General features: G+C 48.5%; 2 protein-coding genes across 36 annotated transcripts in view; one reads left to right on the top strand and one right to left on the bottom strand.

The window, feature by feature from the left end:
* Tmem116 (transmembrane protein 116) overlaps nt 1–19,843 on the top strand; it is a 67,525-nt gene that overhangs the window by 38,999 nt on the left and 8,683 nt on the right. For 11 of the 35 annotated variants that reach the window (XM_087579388.1, XM_087579383.1, XM_087579399.1 and 8 more), the window contains 6 exons: nt 1,132–1,181; nt 2,185–2,268; nt 3,300–3,420; nt 7,122–7,266; nt 7,695–7,768; nt 8,525–9,000. In XM_087579388.1, the coding sequence (XP_087435514.1) occupies nt 1,132–1,181; nt 2,185–2,268; nt 3,300–3,420; nt 7,122–7,266; nt 7,695–7,768; nt 8,525–8,731 (681 nt within the window). In that variant the 3' untranslated portion in view covers nt 8,732–9,000. 35 annotated transcript variants of the gene reach the window in all.
* Nucleotides 10,000–13,413, bottom strand: Adam1b (a disintegrin and metallopeptidase domain 1b). The gene is given in 1 exon segment (NM_001409170.1): nt 10,000–13,413. A coding segment is annotated over 1 exon segment (2,454 nt). The 5' UTR covers nt 12,938–13,413; the 3' UTR covers nt 10,000–10,483.

The following is a 19,843-nucleotide window of genomic DNA, read 5'->3' as shown; positions in this document are numbered from 1 at the left end:
TGGGCTCCTTGAAATGAAAGCACTGGCAAGAGCTGGGCCTCTGCCCCCTTCTCTTTGGGTAGATGAGTGCCTAAAAGCACAGCAGCTCCCAGGGTTTCACTCATTCCTTCATTCAGAGCCATGGGGCTCAGCTGGTCAAGTGTGAACTGCAAACCCCATAAAGCCACGAACGTTTCCATCACAATATTGAGTTCATAGCAGTCATGCTGCTAGAAGTTGATCAGTATCTGATGCCACTGGGAAGTATTCATTTGCCTGCCTGTCTGCCCATCAGTCTGTTTGGGAATGCTATGGATTTGAACCCAAGACTTTCCTGTAACAAGTACATATTCTACCACACTATGTAATCTGACTAAGTGTGTGTGTGTGTAGTGTGTGCGCCTGTGCTCCAGTGTGTACAGCTCAGAGGCCCACACCACCTGCCGCCGTCCTCCAGTGCTCACCACCTTTCTGCTTTTTGTTTCTGAGACAATGTTTCCCACTGAACCGGATCTTGCCGTTTGTGCTAGTTTGGTTGGCTGGTGCAGCCTCCAGATCTGCCTTCCCCTGCCCTCCCCTCAAAGCTGGGGCTGCTGGGATGTGCTGTCTGGCCTGGTTTCTGGGCTCCGAACTCAGCTTCCTGTGCTTGCTCAGCAAGTGCTTGTCTACGGAGCTGTCTTCTAGGTCTCCAGACTTTAAATGTTCTGACCCCTAGAATACACTGGTTTCTCTCCAAGGGCCCCTTTGGCTCTTGTCATACTGGCATTGGCCTGTTGATGCTTCGTACTGGCCGACATGCATGGCTTCATTCATCTATACCTTTCTGGGTCTACAAGAAAAAAGCAACCCTAGGATTTTGTGCATGCCTTTATTCCTTAGAGAATTTGATTCTGCATGTAAATCCTTTGTTAAATTACCTCCCGCAAGCTTCTATGTGGATGTTGTTGTTGTTTGGTTTTAGCGTAGTAATCTAGATAAAACACTGTCATCTCCAGTACCAAGGGGACTGACTGACGGGTCCCACAGACAGCATGTTACAGCAGCAGCAAGGCTGCTGGGGATGCGTGTCTGTGCACTGGCAAGTGGCCATCTGCCATTGCTGTAAGGAGCTGGGCACTGCTCCTAACATATTTCAATCTGCTCTTTTCACAGGTGACAGATTACGCTTGCCAAGGTGGTTGTGTAATGTTCCTTTTGTCAAGGTAAGATTGCTGTTCTTCCTAGTAAGGTGGCAAGGGAACAAATGGCCTGTCACTTCACTGCCCCCATCACTCCTGTGTCCTTACACAGCACTACCTGACAGGGAGCAGCAACACGTGAGCAAGGAGTCCTTGCTTCTTCCTTCCCCGGTTGGATGTTAGCTCCAACCCTGTAACACCAGTCCTGTGTGGCTTTGAGCAAACCTCTTCTTGGCATGTCTGTGTGTGTAGGTGTTTGCGCATGTGAGTGCACGCTTGTGTGCGTGCATGTAAGCGTGTGATGCAGAGCTTGGTGTCAGCTCTGTTCTTCCCCGATCTCTAGTTCTACACTGAGGCAGTCTCTCACCGAAGCCAGAGCTCAGCAGACCTGCTAGCCGGACCAGGTGCCTTCTGCGCCATTATCTAGTGCAGACTGGCCTCAAACAAGATCCTCCTGGCTCAGCTTCCTACGTGCTAGGATCACAGGCCTGCATTACTACTCCCAGACTCCATTAGACTTCAGTTTGGTTTTTCTTCTTCTTACTTAGACTGTGTCCATTTTGACTGTGTGTCCATCACGTGTCCGTGAGGAGCGTGTGGAGGCCACAGGTCTTGGGTGTCTCTCTCCATCACCCTGCACCGTGTGTTTTGGGCTAGTATCTCTCACTGAAGGTGGAGTGTACAGTTGGCTACACTACCTAGCTAGTGAGTTCTGAGGATCTGTCTGCCCCAGCCCCAGGGGCGCAACTATGCCCGTCTTTTTCTTGGCTTTTTCGTGGACGTAAAACTCAGGCGAGCATGCTTGCACAGCAACCCTTCCTGAGTGCACCAACTCCATCGCCCACCTTGAGGTCCTTTAGATTTTTATCTGACCATAATTCCAAAGAGTCCAAAGAACTTCTATATAAAATCAGTTTCCCACCTCAGTCCTCCAGGATGGCTATGGTGTTCGATGTTTTTCTTCACATAGATCCGGGGGGAGCACAAACATTTCTGGGTAATTGCATGATGATTGTTCCCCTTCCAGCCTGACACCTCTGCTGTTGATGACGCCTGTGTTCTTTCTGGGCAACGTCAATGAATGTTTCCACAACTTCAGCCAGAACCACAGGTAAGGGAGAGCCACCTCTGCCCTCTTCATTTTTCTTTTCTATAACAAAATAAAGGGGGTGGTCTCCACACACCACCAAGACCTTGCTCTATAAATCAATCTGGACTCAAACTAGAGATCCACCTGCCCTGCCTCCCAAGTGCTGGGTTAAAGGCGACCACCTCCACATCACCCAGCTGAAACTGCGGGTTTTGGAAAGGGTTGTAGCCATAATGAGATGCAGTCAGGCTGAAGAGATACGAGGAAACATACAATATAACATGACCTCGAGATAGTTCGTCTGTGGGAAGGGACAAGATGCTATAGTTGCAGGTATTGGGATCTGGGAACCAACACACAAACAATGTACCCCAATCTCAGTTAAGCAAGATGTCCAGGACCACAAGGAGGAAACTCAGGCACCAGTCTGTCCTCAGGGCGGGCTTTTTATAGGAAAACCCAGATGCGAGAATTGGAAGGCAAGCAGTGACGGGTGCAGCATCTGGCTGACCAGACGAAGTGTTACCGGCTAACCTTCAAGTCCTGGGTGAGGTAAGGGCGGGGGACAGGGAGCTTCAGAACATTGAGATAACAGGGTGCAAGTGATTCAGCCATAACTTTTTGGCTTTCTAGTAGCATTCTTTAATGTCAGCTATGGTAATTTCTTCTGGGAAGTGGAGTCTAAGAACCTGAACTTAATTTCTCCTTATGAGCGAACTGGACACTGAATACAAAATGGCCACAGTCATGTCAAAAGGAGTGGCCTCACCAACAGGCAAGAGCCAGGAACATGAGGAACACAGTCACTCACCGCGCTGGCCAGGTTTACGTTACCCAGACACAAGCTAGAGCAGGGAGCCTCCGCTGGGAAAATGCCTCCACAAGACAGGGCTGCAGGCAAGCCTGTAGGACATTTTCTTCATTAGTGATTGATGTCTGGTGTTGATCAGTGGTGGATTAAGATGTGGAAATGTAAGCCAAATCAACCCTCTCCTCCCCAGATTGCTATGGCTGTGCTCACCACAGCAGTCATCTGTCGGTTCTCTTTGCAGGTGTATGCTAATGCACTCTGAGCCACTGCCCTCCACCAACACGTCTGTCTGCAGCACACTCTATCTTTATGGTGTCACCGTTTTCCTGGCCAGCTTTTTCTTCAGCCTCCTCACCATTGTGGTAATGTACCATCCCTTCCGTGGTTGTGGAAAGCAAGGATTGGGGGAGACAGGCGGTGCTCCAAGGCTGGAATGACGCAAGAGACATTGCCTGTGGTCCCAGCACCAAGGAAGGGCTGTGGGGTGGTAGCTCGGTTGGTAGAGTACTCCCTGGAGCGCATGAGAGCATGGGGGACTGAGGCAGGGTATCCGAAATTCAGTGTCATCCTCAGCTACATATGGCCAGTCTGAGATCCTTTCTCAGAAAAAATAATTTAAAGAACATACCTACAGGATGTTTATGCTAAAGCTGATCTGTTTCTTTGGTACTCATGAAGACCCAGAGCAGAAAGCTCGTACAACTCAGATATGCCCTTTATACAGGTAAAAAGGAACAGCCTGGGTCACAGTACCCACACTTTAACTTCCCAGACAATGACAGCATATTCCTTCCTTCCTCTCTCCTTCCCTCCCTCCCTCCGTCCCTTCCTTTCTTTCTATCCTTCCTTCTTTTTTTTTTTTCTTTTTGGAGGGGTGTTTGTGTGTGTGTTTAGTCCTGGCTGTCCTGGAACTCACTCTGTAAACCAGGCTGGCCTCAAACTCACAGATTTATCTGCATCTGCCCCCAAGTTCTAGTATAAAAGGCGTGCACCACCACACCAGGCTTGAAAGCACCGTGGTCCTTCTGGTTCAGCCACATTCGCATGTACGTTAGTTTAACTGGAGTGAACCGGCTGGGTACTCATCCCTTACTCAGTCAGTGCCACTCTAATCTACAGAATGAAAGCAGGGCCGTTAGCCAGGTGGTGGCCTGTACCTTAGTCCCAGCACTTGGAAGGCTGGCAGGCAGATGTCTCTGTCTGCTGAGTTTTAGAACATGTGTCACAAAGCCGTCCAGCATGAAGTACAGTATGCACCCTTGCCTCTGCCACACCAGCCTGCTTCTCAGTGTCAAGTCCTTGTCACACAGAAGTCTAGTGTAGGTCATGCAGACTGTCGGCTGACAACTCAGACCTGTTCTGCAGAGTCTCTTTTTTAGTGAGCTTGAGTCTGGTTATGGGGGAGCAGGGGGGCGGGCGCAGCCCTGGCTGTTGTTCTTTTTTGTAGGTTCTTTTTGAGGCAGTGGAGGGGAAGAGCAAGGAGGCCGGTAAGGACTTGGTCTTAGGAGATATTTAGGGTTGCTGGATAACATTTACTGTCACTTTCCTGTGGTAGCTGACCTGCCTGTCTGAGTTTCTGTGAGCACCTTGTCATAGAACAGCAGGAGATAGGGCTGAAAGATTTACTGCTGGCCCTCCTTTCTCTGGTGAGTCAGCCAGAAACCTACCTCCCTGGATAAACGGGTTAACTCTCTGTGTGCCAGAGAGGAAGGAGAGGAAAAGAGTTAAGATGCTGTGCACAGGCAGACATACAGACATTCAGACACACACCCTGGCCAGGCCAGACTGTCTGTCACAGTCAACTCCACAAGTATTCATGCGTGCTTACACACATGTACATATACCTACACACAAACATATAGACAGACAGACATACCCACTTAGATGTATGTATATATGTATGTGTGTATGTATGTATGTATTATGTATATATGTACATATGTATGTGACAAAGCTCTCCAACTTGGTTCAACCAACAACGAACAACTTTTTTTTTCTTTTTCTTTTTTTCGGAGCTGGGGACCAAACCCAGGGCCTTGTGCCTGCTAGGCAAGCGCTTTACCACTGAGCTAAATCCCCAACCCCAACAACTTTCTTTTCTCTGGCTTTTTATACCTTCTTAGACAAAAAGTTCTTTAGAAAATGACCTCAGGGCTGGAGAGATGGCTCAGTGGTTAAGAGCACTGACTGCTCTTCCCGAGGTCCTGAGTTCAAATCCCAGCAACCACATGGTGGCTCACAGCCATCTGTAATGGGATCTGATGCCCTCTTCTGGTGTGTCTGAAGACAGCTACAGTGTACTCATATACAATAAATAAAATATTAAAAAAAATTAAAAAAAAAAAGAAAAGAAAATGACCTCAGAGATAGACTGTTACATAGAATGGGAGTCACAGGAGGAGGCTGATATTAAGTACAGAGCAGTGTTTCATCATTAAAAGTTCAAGCTACAGTTTCACACGGCCTGGCCCTATCATAGTGCACACCTGTGACTTTATCCTTACACCTAAATGTCTTTCCTTGAACACAAAATTGTCCTGTCTGTTTCTCTATTAGTGTGGTTATGAAAGTTCACCGCATTTCCTATTATGCAGTCTTAACTTGCTATTCTGTGGAGTGGGCAATTCTCTTCCTGATTCTACTTTATCCCATCTTTCTAGCAACTAAGACCATCTCTACAAACTTGTCTTCCTAAAATTATTTGAATCAGATTAGGAGTTCTGTGGAATTATTATTTATTTGCCCGTTTAACATCATTACAAGATGACCACTACATCCTCGCAGGTCTGCAGAGATCTATCTGCTCAATGCCTGGTGATAGTTACATGTTTAATAATAGTAGGAAAAGCTTATGAAGAGCAGGAATCTTTCCTTAAATAGATTTTTCCTGGGCCTTGCCTACCAGAGCCGTCACAGACTTTAATCCAAGGCGGGCCCATCTCAGGAAGATCATCTGCTGGTTTTTAGCTTCTGCTATGATGGCTTCTGATAGGGGGACAGTGCAAAACTCTGTAAGGAGCTTGACTTATCACTGACTTTGCTGGGTTGTGTTTGGAACTGACTGAGAAGAGAGATGAGTTGGCTCAGCTAGGCTTTGACAGTCTAGGCTTCTGTCTAAAACAGTCCAGCATTCCGAGGTAAAAATGTCCGCAGCTGTCATGATGCCAGCCAGACTCAGGAGCTGAAGCAGGGGGATAGCTGGGGTGGGGTCGGGGCTGAGGGTTAGGAGGGGAAGCTAAACATTGAGCCCCACAGCACAATTGCCAGCCAGATCCCTGCCGGGTCACAGAGCAAATGTGAGGCCAACCTGGGCTACAGGACACCCTACCTCTGAAGACCAAGACAGACAAAGAGCAAAAGCTACACTTGAGACTCTGAGTTCATTAACGCCTTCAGGTGTTAAACAGTGGGCCTGAGTTGTCAGTTCACCTATTCAGATTTGCTAAGATTTCTTACCAAGATTATTGGCTGTTTGTGTCCCAGAAAATAAGCACATTGTGTTTCTGAAATGTCCCTGGTCTTCTCATCTTAGCAGATCACTGGGAAATGGGGACAAACAACCCACAGCCCTTGTAAGGGTGAGAAGAGGTTTCCTCAAACTCCTTTCTGCTCAGAGTTGAGAACTTAGCTCAGCTTTTGCTCTGATGGACCTCAGGCTATTAGGCGTAAAACATGCTAGGAGACTCAGTAAAACATCTTAAGAGATGGGCTAGTTAGAACTTACCCTTAACTTCCTGGGTGGGAATGTAGCTCATTAGTAGAATGTGTGCCAACCATGTACAAGTCCCACCTCCACAAGAAAGCAGCACCTTCCTGTATAGATTGTGATTTATTTGAGGGCTGGGGAAAGCTGGGGTTGATGATGTTCACGTATTGAACGCGAAAACCAAAAGTCTGGTTCCTGTTTGTATCTGTGAGACTCTGGGCCTGGGCAATTCTCCAGAGCTTGCTCGCATGGCGCAGGTAGGGGAGTGGTTTTTCCTGACATGGCTCCTTGTAGAGTGAGCCTTCTAAAGTGTTTACAAGCCATAGGCCAACTCTTCACGATCACACTCATGTTTAGGTCTTACTCGTCCTCGCCCAGACGTTATATAAGAAGTTTGTGAAATCCATGGGCCTTCTGGAGAGCGAGCAGTGGGCAGTGATCCACACGGTGGGTCAGCGAGTGCGTTTTTTCCCAGCGGCCTTTGTGTGCTGCTGGGGCCCAGGTTAGTATCTTAGTCAAAAGAGTCGGGAGGTGAAGAAAATGACTGTGGGGTTAGTCAAACAAAATGATCTCACCAAAATCGAGACTGCATATTCTTGTCCAGCTTGTACATTTTATTTATTTACTTAAATTTTGGTTTTGGTTTTATTTTTTGAGACAAGGTCTCATTATATAGACTAGGCTGGCCTCAAATTCACAGACACCCGCCTGTGTTGGCCTCTGCTCTACCTCAAGTCCTGGGATTAAAGACATGAACCACTACACCAGGCATCGGTCTGCAAACTTTAATCACTAAGGACTAGAGATCAAATGCCCAAGGCTCAGAGGCTTACACATCGGTTAACCTTGGCCCTGACCCTCAGCCTCCTATAGCTTCTATCCAGTCCTGCGCACTGAGGGCTGACAGCATCTCACATCCTTTGTTTGCAGCTGTCACACTGCTGATCATGAAGCTGACCAAGCCGCAGGAGACCTCCCTGCACGTGGCCCTCTCTGTGCTCCAGGTAATGCCTTCCAAAGCCACAGCCTCGTGTCTGCACCTCTGTGCCCTATTCTCCTATCCTACCATTTTAGAACACACAGTTTTCCTTCACCGTACATTGTTGTGCATTGCAAAGAGAACATCCGATTTTTATGCTCACTTTTAAGGAATGTAAAAATCTAACCAAAGGCAAGCCAGTACAAGTATTGCTGGGTATAGTGTGGAGCACATGTATCTCTGGGCAGCTTTGTTTTGACATATTGAAGACATGGAGGTAGAATGAGGTCTCACAGGGTGAGAGGCACAGGTAATGCTGATGTCCCCCATTACGAGTACATCAAATGGTGTACACTATTCCTAGTGAGTGCAAGGCAGTAAAAGGATGCCTGTCCTCTCTCCTCTGGTATCAGAAGAAAGCTTTTGTACTGTGCTGATTTAGAACGGCTGTCTCTGAGGAATGGATCAGTAATTGAAGCTATTGTTTTACTGTCATGTGAGCTGTCCACAGCAAGGCATAATGCAGAGTCTGTGTGATCTTGGGTTTAGTTCAGTAGCTCACATGAGAATGTCGCATATAGGATTGAGTTGAGATCTCCTCTCTCTCTCTCTCTCTCTCTCTCTCTCTCTCTCTCTCACACACACACACACACACACACACACACACACACACACACACACACACGATGTGTGACCATGCTTTATAAATAAGGGCTAAGGGACCTATCCCTGGACTTAACAAGACTGAAGGTTGGGCTCCCCCACTCTCCATCTCCTCTAGGCTCTTACAGCAGCATCCCAGGGGCTGCTCAACTGTGGCATTTATGGCTGGACACAGTGCAAGTTCCAGCAGATAAAGCGCGAGCCTCCCCGTGACGCAGACACTCAGACCCCACTGCTGTGCTCACAGAAGAGAGTTTATAGCAGGAGCCCGAGCGCATCGAGGCCTCCTCTTGCCTTTGCTTCCAGCTCTTCCACCGTTCTTTGAGCCTCTGGACTGCACCGTCAGGGAGTGAATGTGTCCCAGGAGTGGACTCTCTGCTGGCCACACCCCAGACTGATGGCCACACCCCAGACTGAAGAGCTGAAAGGAAATGTAGGGCCATGGCCAGTAGCAATTGTGGGCGAATTCGGAAGGAACTCTCCAACTGCTCGTTCGGGGAGATATAGCCGCTTTCTATCTAAGAGACTCATTACTTTAACAAGTACTAGACTTATTTACATCTCTTGAAGAAAAAATAAATGTCAGGTTCATATGTATGTGTGTCAATATGGGGTCTCTTGTTATTTTATTTTTCCTCAGTTGAGCTCCAGACAAGGGTGTGCAGTTTGACTCAAAGGAATGAGAAAAGATGAGATCAGGCCCAGGGAGAGACACATCTGATCCTGGCCCCCAGGGAGGAACATGAACACTGGACTTGAGAGCATTGCTGTCTGCAGCATGTTTTCCACACTGTCATTTCCCTTTGTTTCTTCCAAGTCTAGAGGCAAATAAAGAATTGGGAATTGGCTTTAGGAAACAAGGAGAGTGTCAGGGTCTTGGCTGGCTTGAGGCAGCCCAAGGAAGGCAAGGAGAGGAAGGTAGGCCGTCACTAGACCCTGTTGTGGAGTTTGTGGCTGGATACTATGGGCATACCAACATGAGGACTACTGAACATTTTCCTCATAGTACCATAAACGTGTGCAAGATGGCTCATGAGAAAGGTTGTACTTTCTAAGAACTTAGCACAAAACAACTTCGTTTTGCTTTATTTCGTTTTTAGGCTAAGTCTTGGTAGGAAGCCCAGGCTGGCCATAAACTTGCAGCCTCCTCGCCTGAGCCTTCTGAAAGCTGTCAGCATGGCACACACTACCAGGACGGCTGACTTAGTACTTGTCCTCTTCTTCTATGTCACATATGCTTGTTGTGCTATGCTCATATATGTATGGACGCAGAGGCGCAGAGGTGTTGCATATCTTCCTCTCATATTCCCTGCCTATTCCTTTGGAGGAGGGTCTTTCCCTGAACTGAGCCTGAATTTTCCAGGCTAGAAGCCACCAAGTCCTGATGATCCTTCTTTTTTTGCCACACCATGTTATGGGCATACATAAGACACCTGCTTTGTCAGTGAGTGTGGGGATCTGAACTCCAGTTCTCTGTTGGCATAGCAAGCACTCTGTCCCTGAGCTATGGCTGGAGTCTGTAACGCTGGCTTCTCTACTCCATCCAAAGTCAGGGCTGCTCCCTAACAACAAAATGCACTCAGTGGATACGTACCTGGGGCCTGAGACGTGACTAACATTAGTAGTTTTATTAAAGACTCATCCTTGAATATATACTTTTTGGGCAAGTTAGAACAGTGAAGGTCATGGAAATTGTCCACATAATAGGTAATTGTTATTGAGATAAAAGTCCCGGGAATAGGGAGAAGTTCAGGAACATAGTATATTGCATACCAAAAAATTAATAATAATAATCTATGTAGAAGAAAGCGTGTCCAGAAGAACAGTTGCTGGTGACCAAGAAAATCAGCCCATAGATGCGAGAACAAGAATATCCAAAGTGATCGGACAAGTTCAAATGAAATGTGGAAAGTACTGGCGTACTATGTAAGCAGCTGTCGACAGACAGTGGTGACAAACAGCTCCTTCCTCCCTTGCCAGTGAATGTGGCAGCTCTTGGTCCCCGAGCCTCTGCTCCCCGGAGCCTCATTATCAGGCTGCGAGAGGCGCAGCTGGTTATCGGCTTTATATCCCCCACTTATTCCTCTCCCTCTTCTTCCCCTTCTTCCTCTTCTGCTCCTTCTTCTTCTATTGCCCCCTCTCCTTCCTCTTCTCCTATTGCCCCTTCTTCTCCTATTGCCCCCTCTTCTTCCTCTTCTCCTATTGCCCCCTCTCCTTCCTCTTCTCCTATTGCCTCTTCTGCTTCTTCCTTGATCTCCTCCTCTTCGGGTAGGGCCTCCCCCTCCTCCTCCTCTTCTGGAACCTTCTCGATCTCTGAAGGCTCTCCTTCAGAAGCAGGCTCTGACTTGCTGTAGGCAGTTATGATGCATGTAATTATAAGGAGTATCATGAGCACCAGAATGACAGCCAGGACGATGAGTTTTAGGTTAAGTATCAGGTCCTCTCTACTGGATTGGGTAGCGTTTTGTCCCGTGTTAAAATCATCTGGCGGAATAACAGTGGGACCACTGTCCACGCTGCCTCCAGTGCCTTCCTCCTTGCAGTCAGGAGGTGCAAAGCCAAACAGACAGTGGCAGTTCCCCAGATCATTGCACACTCCGTGCTCATTACAGATACTCTCTGCTTTGCAGGGATTCGGGACTATGGTGTAGTCCTTACAAATGGAGTTCTCACAGACTTTCCCTGTGCCACAGGAAGTGTTGGTCCACACATACCCCTCATCAAAGGCATCTGTCTTGTCAAAAGCGTCCATGCTCCAGCACCAGTCCTCCACTTGCGGGATCTGAATCAGCATGTGCTTGTCTTTGATTGGTGGCAGGTAGCCTACCTCTGTACAGATAAGTTTTCCACACAGTATGTTTTGATCTGAACACTTGACATATGTTCCTGGAGAGTCAGAGGACGGGCCACAGTTTCCAAACCGGTTTCCTCTTTTGTTCAGAGATGTGTAGCATTCATCTGGGGCAGACCTTGAACCAAACCCAAAAATATGTGAACACTGAGAGCTAGGGTCCCTGCACTGACCCCCGAAGCAAAAGTATGACTCCTGGCATATAGAGCCATCTTGAGCTATCCTATCATTGGGGCATACTGCAGAGGTCCCATTGCAGTACTCTTCCAGGTCACATAGTCCCTGAGCAGGTCGGCAGACAGCTCCTTTATTCTTAAATTTACAATGAAGACAGCAGAGTTCATTACTGCACTGCGCGCCCTCCTTCAGTTTACACTTTTCATCACAACACTGGTTTTTATCACAGGCATTACCACAGTCACACTCCTCCGACTCCTCTACCACACCGTTTCCACAATGGGCATCTCTGCGCTTGTGGCTCTGGTGCCAAGGCCGGTCAAGCAGGCAGGCCCCTCTGTGGTCATGGAGGAAACGGAGGAAGTGGTCAGAGCTGCAGTTGCTGAAGCCACTGGTCTTACTGATCATCTCATGCATGAGGCAGAGGTGCTTAGGACCACAGGTGCAGCCTGGGCGGTCGTGCCGGATACCCAGGTTGTGCCCAAGCTCGTGGGCCATGAGCGCCGCAAACAGGAGGACATCCTCATGATGGAAGGCCTCCACGGCCGCCGCAAACCCGCCTGAACAGGCACCATCGAGAAACGCCTGGCCCTCGTTCGCTCCTGGGCGATGCCCGACGATCAAGTGTGCCACATCGTGCCTGACCCGGCCCATGAGTTTCTCCTGTCTCCACAAGTTGAAATTCCTCAGTGTAGCCTGCAGGTCCACTGGGACCTCTATCGGGTCCCCCTCTGTCCAGATCTCCAGGCCCACCAGCACCACCTCTGTGTTTATTCCCCTAGTGAAGCTGTTGGCCAGAGCAATGATGTCCACTACCGCCTGGACCGTCGTGTTGACATCACTGCCCCACATCTGGAAGCGCTGGTGGTTGACCACGACAAACATCTCCACATACTTGGCGTGTGACCACAAGTCAGACAGAGCCAGCAGCTCATCGGTCTTGCTGCTCCCTTGTCGCTGGCTGGAGTCCCCCAGGCTGTCTGTAGAAGTGACATTGCAGAGGACCACAGGCTGGTGCGCCATGGTATAGAGGATGTGCTCAAAGTTTGTGGAAAAGAGCAGGGGCTCGATGCCATAGGCTGTTTCCTCTTTGATCAAGACCCCCCTGAGGCCTGAACAGATGCTGACAGAAACAAAGGAGCCTGGCACCCCTTCTATGTGGCCTTCATAGTGGCAGGCCTGGGAGAGGAGGGGCACTTCTTGCCCCAGGATACCATTGTGGTAGCTGTAGACCGGGAAGTTCCTCTCAGAGTAGTGTCCCTTTACCTCGAGGTGAAGCAGCTGCTTTTGGCCTTGCATCAACAGCACGTAGGACACCTTCCCTCCAGGATCGTCACTCCCCTGGCCTGGCAGTCTTTCGGGGATGACAGTTTCATAGGAAGAGTCATATACAGATCCTAGGTCACAGAGCGTGCTCAGGAGAAAAATTATTGCCAAGAGCAACATGGCCACCAGCCTGATGCACAATTGTGTTTGGATTTGCTCCAGCTTTAGTCTCTCCATCTGCGGATACCAAGTCTGAAGTACACCCCCAACCTCTTACAAAGCCACATGGAGATCTACTTGGAAGAGAAAGAGGACACTGAATGTCTCACTGTGACCAGTTCTGCCATGGCCCTCCTGACTCAGTTGATTGTATGGGGCCTGTGTCAAACATCAGTGACAGCAGCAGTGCTCCTGACCTGGAGACTCGGATACTGTCCCCACACCTATGCTGGGTCTTTAAGGCTTGGTTCCTCCCCACCTCTGTGAGCTTAGCTTTCTGGCTGGCTCTCGTCCTGGCAACTCTGACCTCTGTGCTCTTTCAGACAGTTTCTGTTCTTGGTTGCTTCTTTCAAAGTCAGCTCCTGTACTCCATCTCTAAGTCCCTTTGACAAGATGAAGAGATGTGCCTTGACAAACTGACTCTACTACGTGGGACTGTACCTTGAGAGAGGTTGTAACATCCCTACAGCTCACTCAGCAGAGCCACACGGAACACCCCTCCCCCACAGCTCTCACTCTTCCTGTTGTCAGTTGCTCAGCTAACCCCAGATGTTCCAAATCAAGGAGCTCAGAGATAACATAGGTGGGCACACTCTGTTATCTGTTTCCTGACCTCTAAAGCCCTTGCTCTATAGATAGGAGCATCCTAACCCAGGACAATTTTTGAGCTCTGAGAGACATGATGACTATACACAAATATAGGACACTGTGTTAGACCAGGTCACTGAGCTGACCCTCTTCACTGTATGTTATAGCACAGATGGGTTAGGGTTGCAGCTTCTCAGAGGCTATGGAAGACAGCATGGTGCCTTCCTGTTAATGTGTCCACAGTGGCTGGCCTAACCCCAACACACGGATTCTCTAAGGTTATGTGTGGTTATGTGTGTGTGTGTTTATGTGACAGTGTTCTACCAGGTAGCCTAGGCTAGCCTGAAACTCCTCCTGTTCCCCATGGTCCTGGCAGTTTGTGGGATTACATCTGTTGGCCTTCCTTCTAGCCTCTATTCACCCACATGTACATGGACCACATGAACTCACTCAGTGTGCACACAGACACACAAAGTAAGTTTTCATGAGGTATATTTGTGTATCGTATAGGATGCAGTGCATTAATTCTCCCTGTGTGAGCATGGACAGTAAAGGGGCGGGGTACTTTTAGTCTGTAAGTGGCACACCACAAAAGCTGTCAAAGCATCGGCTGGCTCATCCTTTCCACTCCAGCCGACAGCCAGGGTAAGATGCCACCTCAGGAATAGTTAAAAATGGCAGCTCCTATCAAAATGGCTGCACCAAAATGGCTGCACGTCTCAGCCTGTAGCCAGCAAGGGAGCCTTTCCTGCCTCAGCAGGAGATGCCCCTCAGGAGCCTCACGCTGTCAGCACCTCCTATCAGCCTCCCTGAGCAGCTCCACAGGGATAGAGCAAGGCCAGCTGAAGCCAGGAAGGACTTCCCACCCTAACCCATAGATGGGAGGCAGGGAAAGGGGGTGAAAAAAGCCACCAACCCCTGAGCTCCCCAAGCTTAGGGTTTAAATCCTTGCAAGCAGGTGGCAGTCGTCCCTGGATTCATTCCTCCCTCCCAGATTCTTCCCTTTAATAAATCTCCTTTGCAAGAATTACCGTGTGGAGTGACTCACCCAGAAGAAGTCAAGAAAAAAAGCAGTGAACAACGTGGGGCTGAGGCTTCTGAGCTCCTCAGCTCAGTTGGGGTACCCTCCCCTGGGAACTGAGCACCTCTGCTGAGGAAGCTTCCCCTCAGAGCTGTGGGGTTCCTGGGTTTCCAAGTCCCAGAATACCTTTCCATCCAGAGAAACACTTAGGGTATTTCCAGCTCTTCAAGTATCAGTCACTTTTATATGTTGGGAGTCCCATGCTCTTCTCCCAACTCCGAAGCGGGGTAGGTTGCTTTATATTTTACCCACTGTGCTGCCACACATTAGAAGTAAACTCTGGGGCTGGGGATTTAGCTCAGTGGTAGAGCGCTTACCTAGGAAGCGCAAGGCCCTGGGTTCGGTCCCCAGCTCCGGGGGGGGGGGGGGCGGGGGGGGAGTAAACTCTGAAGCAAATCCCTGTGAACCTAACTGACCTGTGTTCCACCTTCCTCTTCCCACCCCGCCTGGTCCCTGGTGACCATCATCCACGCTGTTCTTCAGCAAGATCAGCCTTTCAGTCCCATAGAGGATTAGCTTCTCTTGCTATCTGACTTCCATCACCTCCCACAGTTCTCACCTTTGGAGTGTAGCCGGCTGTGGGGCTGCTGAGTCATAGAGCTCCTATAGTCTCTTACATTTTGTGAGGACTCTCTCCACAGTGGTTTCTGTGACAATGGTGCGGGTCAATTCCCATCAACAACGTGTGCAAATTCCCTTTACATCCGAGTTAGTGTTCAGTCATGCATTGCATCTCCTGGTTTGATTTCTAATGCTTCAGTAGCTCCTGCAGTTATGTGTCGCTTCATAACATTCATGGACATTTCCTGGCCATTTGAAGTTTCTGCTGGATGGAATGTTTGTCTTCTGAGACAACATCACAGGACGAAGCGAAGCACAGGTTAAGCCTAGAAATAACCAGGTAGCCCAGAATTCTTCCAATTAGAAATCCCCTACGTTAGTGCCAAGGTCTAGGGCTTGGCACTAGGGTCTCTCCTCACTCCTCCAGGCCCCAATACTGAGGATCAAGTCTGTGTTGTGTGTGTGCTGTGTAAGCTCTGCCTCAGAACTGCATGAGCGACTGTGTCTTCTCTGGAGAGGAGTCTACTGCATTCCTTAGCCCGTTGAAAGATTTGGATTAATTTGGGTTTTGATGTCAGCTTTATGCTCTCAGAAATTACTAGATGAATGGTTTACAAGTATCTTCTTAGGTTCCACAGGCTTGGGTCTTGCCTCTGTAGTTTAATAGACACTTAATTCTCTTCTTGCCTCGCCTGAGTCCTCGCAAAGAATTCTTACCAAAGGAAAGCACTCTCCACACGCTGTCTACCTTTGTCTGCAGCGGCTCCCACCCTCCTAGACTTCCAGCCTTTAACAGTTCCTCAGGTTGTGGTGACCCCAACAATAAAATTATTTTCATTGCTACTTCCTAGCTGTAATGTTGCTCTTGTCACGAATCAGAATCTGATATGTAGGCTATCTGATATGTGAAGTCTAGGAAAGGGTCCTTCAACTCCCAAAGGGGTCATAGTTCACAGGTTGAGAACTGCGGCCCCACACCTTCGCCTTGCAGTTTCTTTCCTGCTCTCTGTGACTCAGCGTTTGAGCTTTCACATTTTTCCTACAACTCACTATGACTCGTAGTATTTGAGCCAAGAGACCCAGCCCTGGGCTTCATGCATGCGAGGCAGGCACTGCACCAACTGAGCCACAGCTCAGGTCCCTGGTTAGGTGTGCAGTACATTTCGAGTTGATTCGTGTGTGTGTTAGAGGGTGTGGTCTACTTTAGTTGTTCACACGCATTTATCCAGTTTCGCCAGCAAATGTTTATTGATGGGACTGTCTTTCTCACCGAGTGTTCTTGGCACCATTGTGAGGTGTCATGCTGATGGCTGAAGAGAGTCTTTTTATGACTGATCAGCCTGCTGCCCCTTGTAGTGTGCTAAAGAGAACAGATCCCCAAAGAAGGACCCTTTGGGTGTCTGGACTCTGTCCATTAATCTGGTGGTTCTCTGTCCATTCGCCTCTGTATCTATTTTCATGGATGGTGGCTCCTTTTTCTTTTTTCTTTTTTCTTTTCTTTCTTTCTTTTTTTTTTTTTTTTTTTTTTTTTTTTTGAGACAAGGTCTCCTGTAGCTGAGGCTGGCCTAGAACTTGCTATGTACCTAAGAATGACTTTGAACTCCTGATTCGCCTTTCTCTACAACCTGAGAGCAGGCATTGAGATTATCAAGTTACTGAGATATATACAGTTTTCTTAGTTCTTCAACTAGTTCACAGACAGTTCATATATGTACATGGCAGTCTGGTCACACTCAGCCTCCTTGTCCCCTTATCCTCTCTCCAACACACCAGGACCCCTACTGTCATGCTAGGTCTGGAACTGGGGAAGGGCAGTGCTGACTTTTTGTCTCTTTGTTTTGTCTTCATTTTTGCATTGTGGTCCAGACCCACTTGGTTGAACCATGACCTCTCATGGGCACTCTCACCTCCACTGGCACACAAGTAACTCCCAGAGGTCACATCACTCAAGACAGTGACCTGCTCTCGTGCCATATCCATTAGCTCCCCTGATAGAAATGGCCCCACAAGGCTGGAGAGATGGCTCAGCGGTTAAGAGACACTGACTGCTCTTCCAGAGGTCCTGAGTTCAATTCCCAGCAACCACATGGTGGGTCACAACCATCTGTAATGAGACCCAATGTCCTCTTCTGGTGTGTCTGAAGACAGCTACAGTGCACTTATATACATAAAAGAAATAAATATATTTACAAAAAAAAAAAAAAGGCAGTTCCTGAACTACTTGACTGCTCTGCGGCGCTATCTTTTAGGGCTGGAGAGATGGCTCAGTGGTTAAGAGCACTGACTGCTCTTTCAGAGGTCCTGAGTTCAAATCCCAGCAACCACATGGTGACTCACAACCATCTGTAATGAGTTCTGGTGCCCTCTTCTGGCCTGTAGTTGCATACATGCAGGCAGAAAGCTGTATGATGTATACATAATAAATAAATGTTTTTTTTTTTTAAAAAAGTGAGCTTTTAGGGGTTGGGGATTTAGCTCAGTGATAGAGCACTTGCCTAGAAAGTGCAAGGCCCTGGGTTCGGTCCCCAGCTCCGAAAAAAAAAGAAAAAAAAAAAAGAAATGGCCCCACAAGCCCCTCCTGTCTGTAATTGAATATTGATGGTGTGTGAATTCTTTGGGTAACTGCAACTTTTTTAATTCTTTCTGCCCTCTCTTCTGTGATGTGGATGTGCCCTCATCCTTGGAGGGAGAGACGTCTGTACTCATTCAATGCTGGCCCTTGGCAGTGCGTCTCTCATGAGCCTTCACTTGCTGCAAAGAGAAGCTGCTTTGGCCAAGGCTAAGGGCAGCACTAATCTGTGCATAGAAACATAAATCAGGGCTGGAGAGGTGGCTCAGTGGTTAGAGCACTGACTGCTCTTCCAGAGGTCCTGAGTTCAATTCCCAGCTACCACATGGTGGCTCACAACCATCTGTGATGGGATCTGTGATGCCCTCTTCTGGTGTGTCTGAAGACAGCTATAGTGTACTCATATAAATTAAATAAAATAAACCTAAAAAAAAAAAAAGAAACATAAATTTGTCAGGAAGTTTGACATGTCCATTTGACAAAAGGAATAGGTAGGTTTCCTTAAGTCTTGTGATCTCCCCTGCCACAGCCTTTGCCTAGGTCCATAGAAGTGGCATGAGCTTACCCTACAGAACATGCCTCAGATGTAGTCAGAGATCAGTTGCTCCTGTCCCAGACAGTGGCGCACTATTGTGCTGGCATCTTGTGCTTGTTGGGTCAGTACTGTCGCACGCAAGGTCTGACTGGGGAAGAGCAGTGCTGACTCCTTGTGTCTTCTGGTGTCAGTCACTGCTTCATTACTGGATAGACACCACAACAAGGCAGCTCAAGGCGGAGAGCTTGATTTGGGGTTTACAGTACCAGAGTGAGCACGGCAGCATAAAACATCTAAAGTTCACATCTCAGTCCACAAGGAGGGACAGGGAGAGGGGGAGGGAGAGGGGGACAGGGAGAGGGACAGGGAGAGGGAGGGGAGGGGGAGGGAGGGGAGGGGGAGGGAGAAGAAGAGGAAGAAGGACAGGGAGAGGGACAGGGACAGGGACAGGGAGAGGGAGGAGGAGGAAGAGGGACAGGGGGAGGGGGAGGGAGAGGGACAGGGAGAGGGAGGGAGGGGGAGGGATGGGACAGGGAGGGGGAGGGGAGGGACAGGGAGAGGGAGAGAGAGCGCAAGCAGGAGAGCACTAGGAATGGCAGGAATCTTGGAAAGCATCAAAGCCTTCACTGACTTACTTCTTCCAGCCATCATCTAGAATCCAAATATTCAGTTGCCCAAACCACCCAGGGACATTTCATTTAAAACACAACAGTCCCTGTCTTGGTCAGGGTTTCTATTCCTGCACAAACATCATGACCAAGAAGCAAGTTGGGGAGGAAAGGGTTTATTCAGCTCACACTTCCACATTGCTGTTCATCACCAAAGGAAGTCAGAACTGGAACTCAAGCAGGGCAGGAAGCAGGAGCTGATGCAGAGGCCATGGAGGGATGTTACTTACTGGCTTACTTCCCCCACCCCCCCTTGCTCAGCCTGCTCAAGACCACCAGCCCAGGGACGGCACCACCCACAGTGGGCTGGGTCCTCCCCACTTGATCACCAATTGAGAAAACGCCTTACAACTGGATCTCATGGAGGCCTTTCCTCAACTGAGGCTCCTTTCTCTGTGATAACTTCAGCTTGTGTCAAGTTAACACACAAAAACAGCCAGTCCAGTCCCGCAGACTGGATCATTTTCTTTGTCTCATGAAACCAAGACATGTGGTATCTTCAGTTAGAGGGTCTCACAGTCACGTCCTGGTGGGTAACCCAGGGCAACAGCATGACCTGTGTGCTTTGGGAACCCTGCATGCTAGGCAACCAACCATCCTAGCGGGCTGCACTCCCAGTCGGCTGCTGGATGACTACAGCAGTTGAGTGAGGTGGAGTCCTGTTGCTGCTGCAGCCCAGTATTGGTTCTGGATAGCCTATGCTGTTTGCTCTTGTATTTCTGTGAGTTTGTTTGGTTTTGTCTCTATGTGTGGTGGTCTATAAAAACTTTAGAATTCATTTTTTCTATTTCAGGAGAGTCAACAATAACTTTTTTTTTTAGAAATTCATAAATCATTCTTTTAGATTTTCAAATTTTATCAGTATGAGCATTTTGCCTGAGTGTCTATGTACACCAGATGTACACTTGGAACCCACAGAGTT

The sequence above is a fragment of the Rattus norvegicus genome, chromosome 12, assembly GCF_021556685.1.
Source record: "Rattus norvegicus strain SHRSP/BbbUtx chromosome 12, alternate assembly SHRSP_T2T, whole genome shotgun sequence".
In the NCBI taxonomy this organism is placed as follows: domain Eukaryota; kingdom Metazoa; phylum Chordata; class Mammalia; order Rodentia; family Muridae; genus Rattus; species Rattus norvegicus.
The sequence above is the reverse complement of the archived record's forward strand: the minus strand, read 5'-3'. Positions and strand labels throughout refer to the sequence as shown.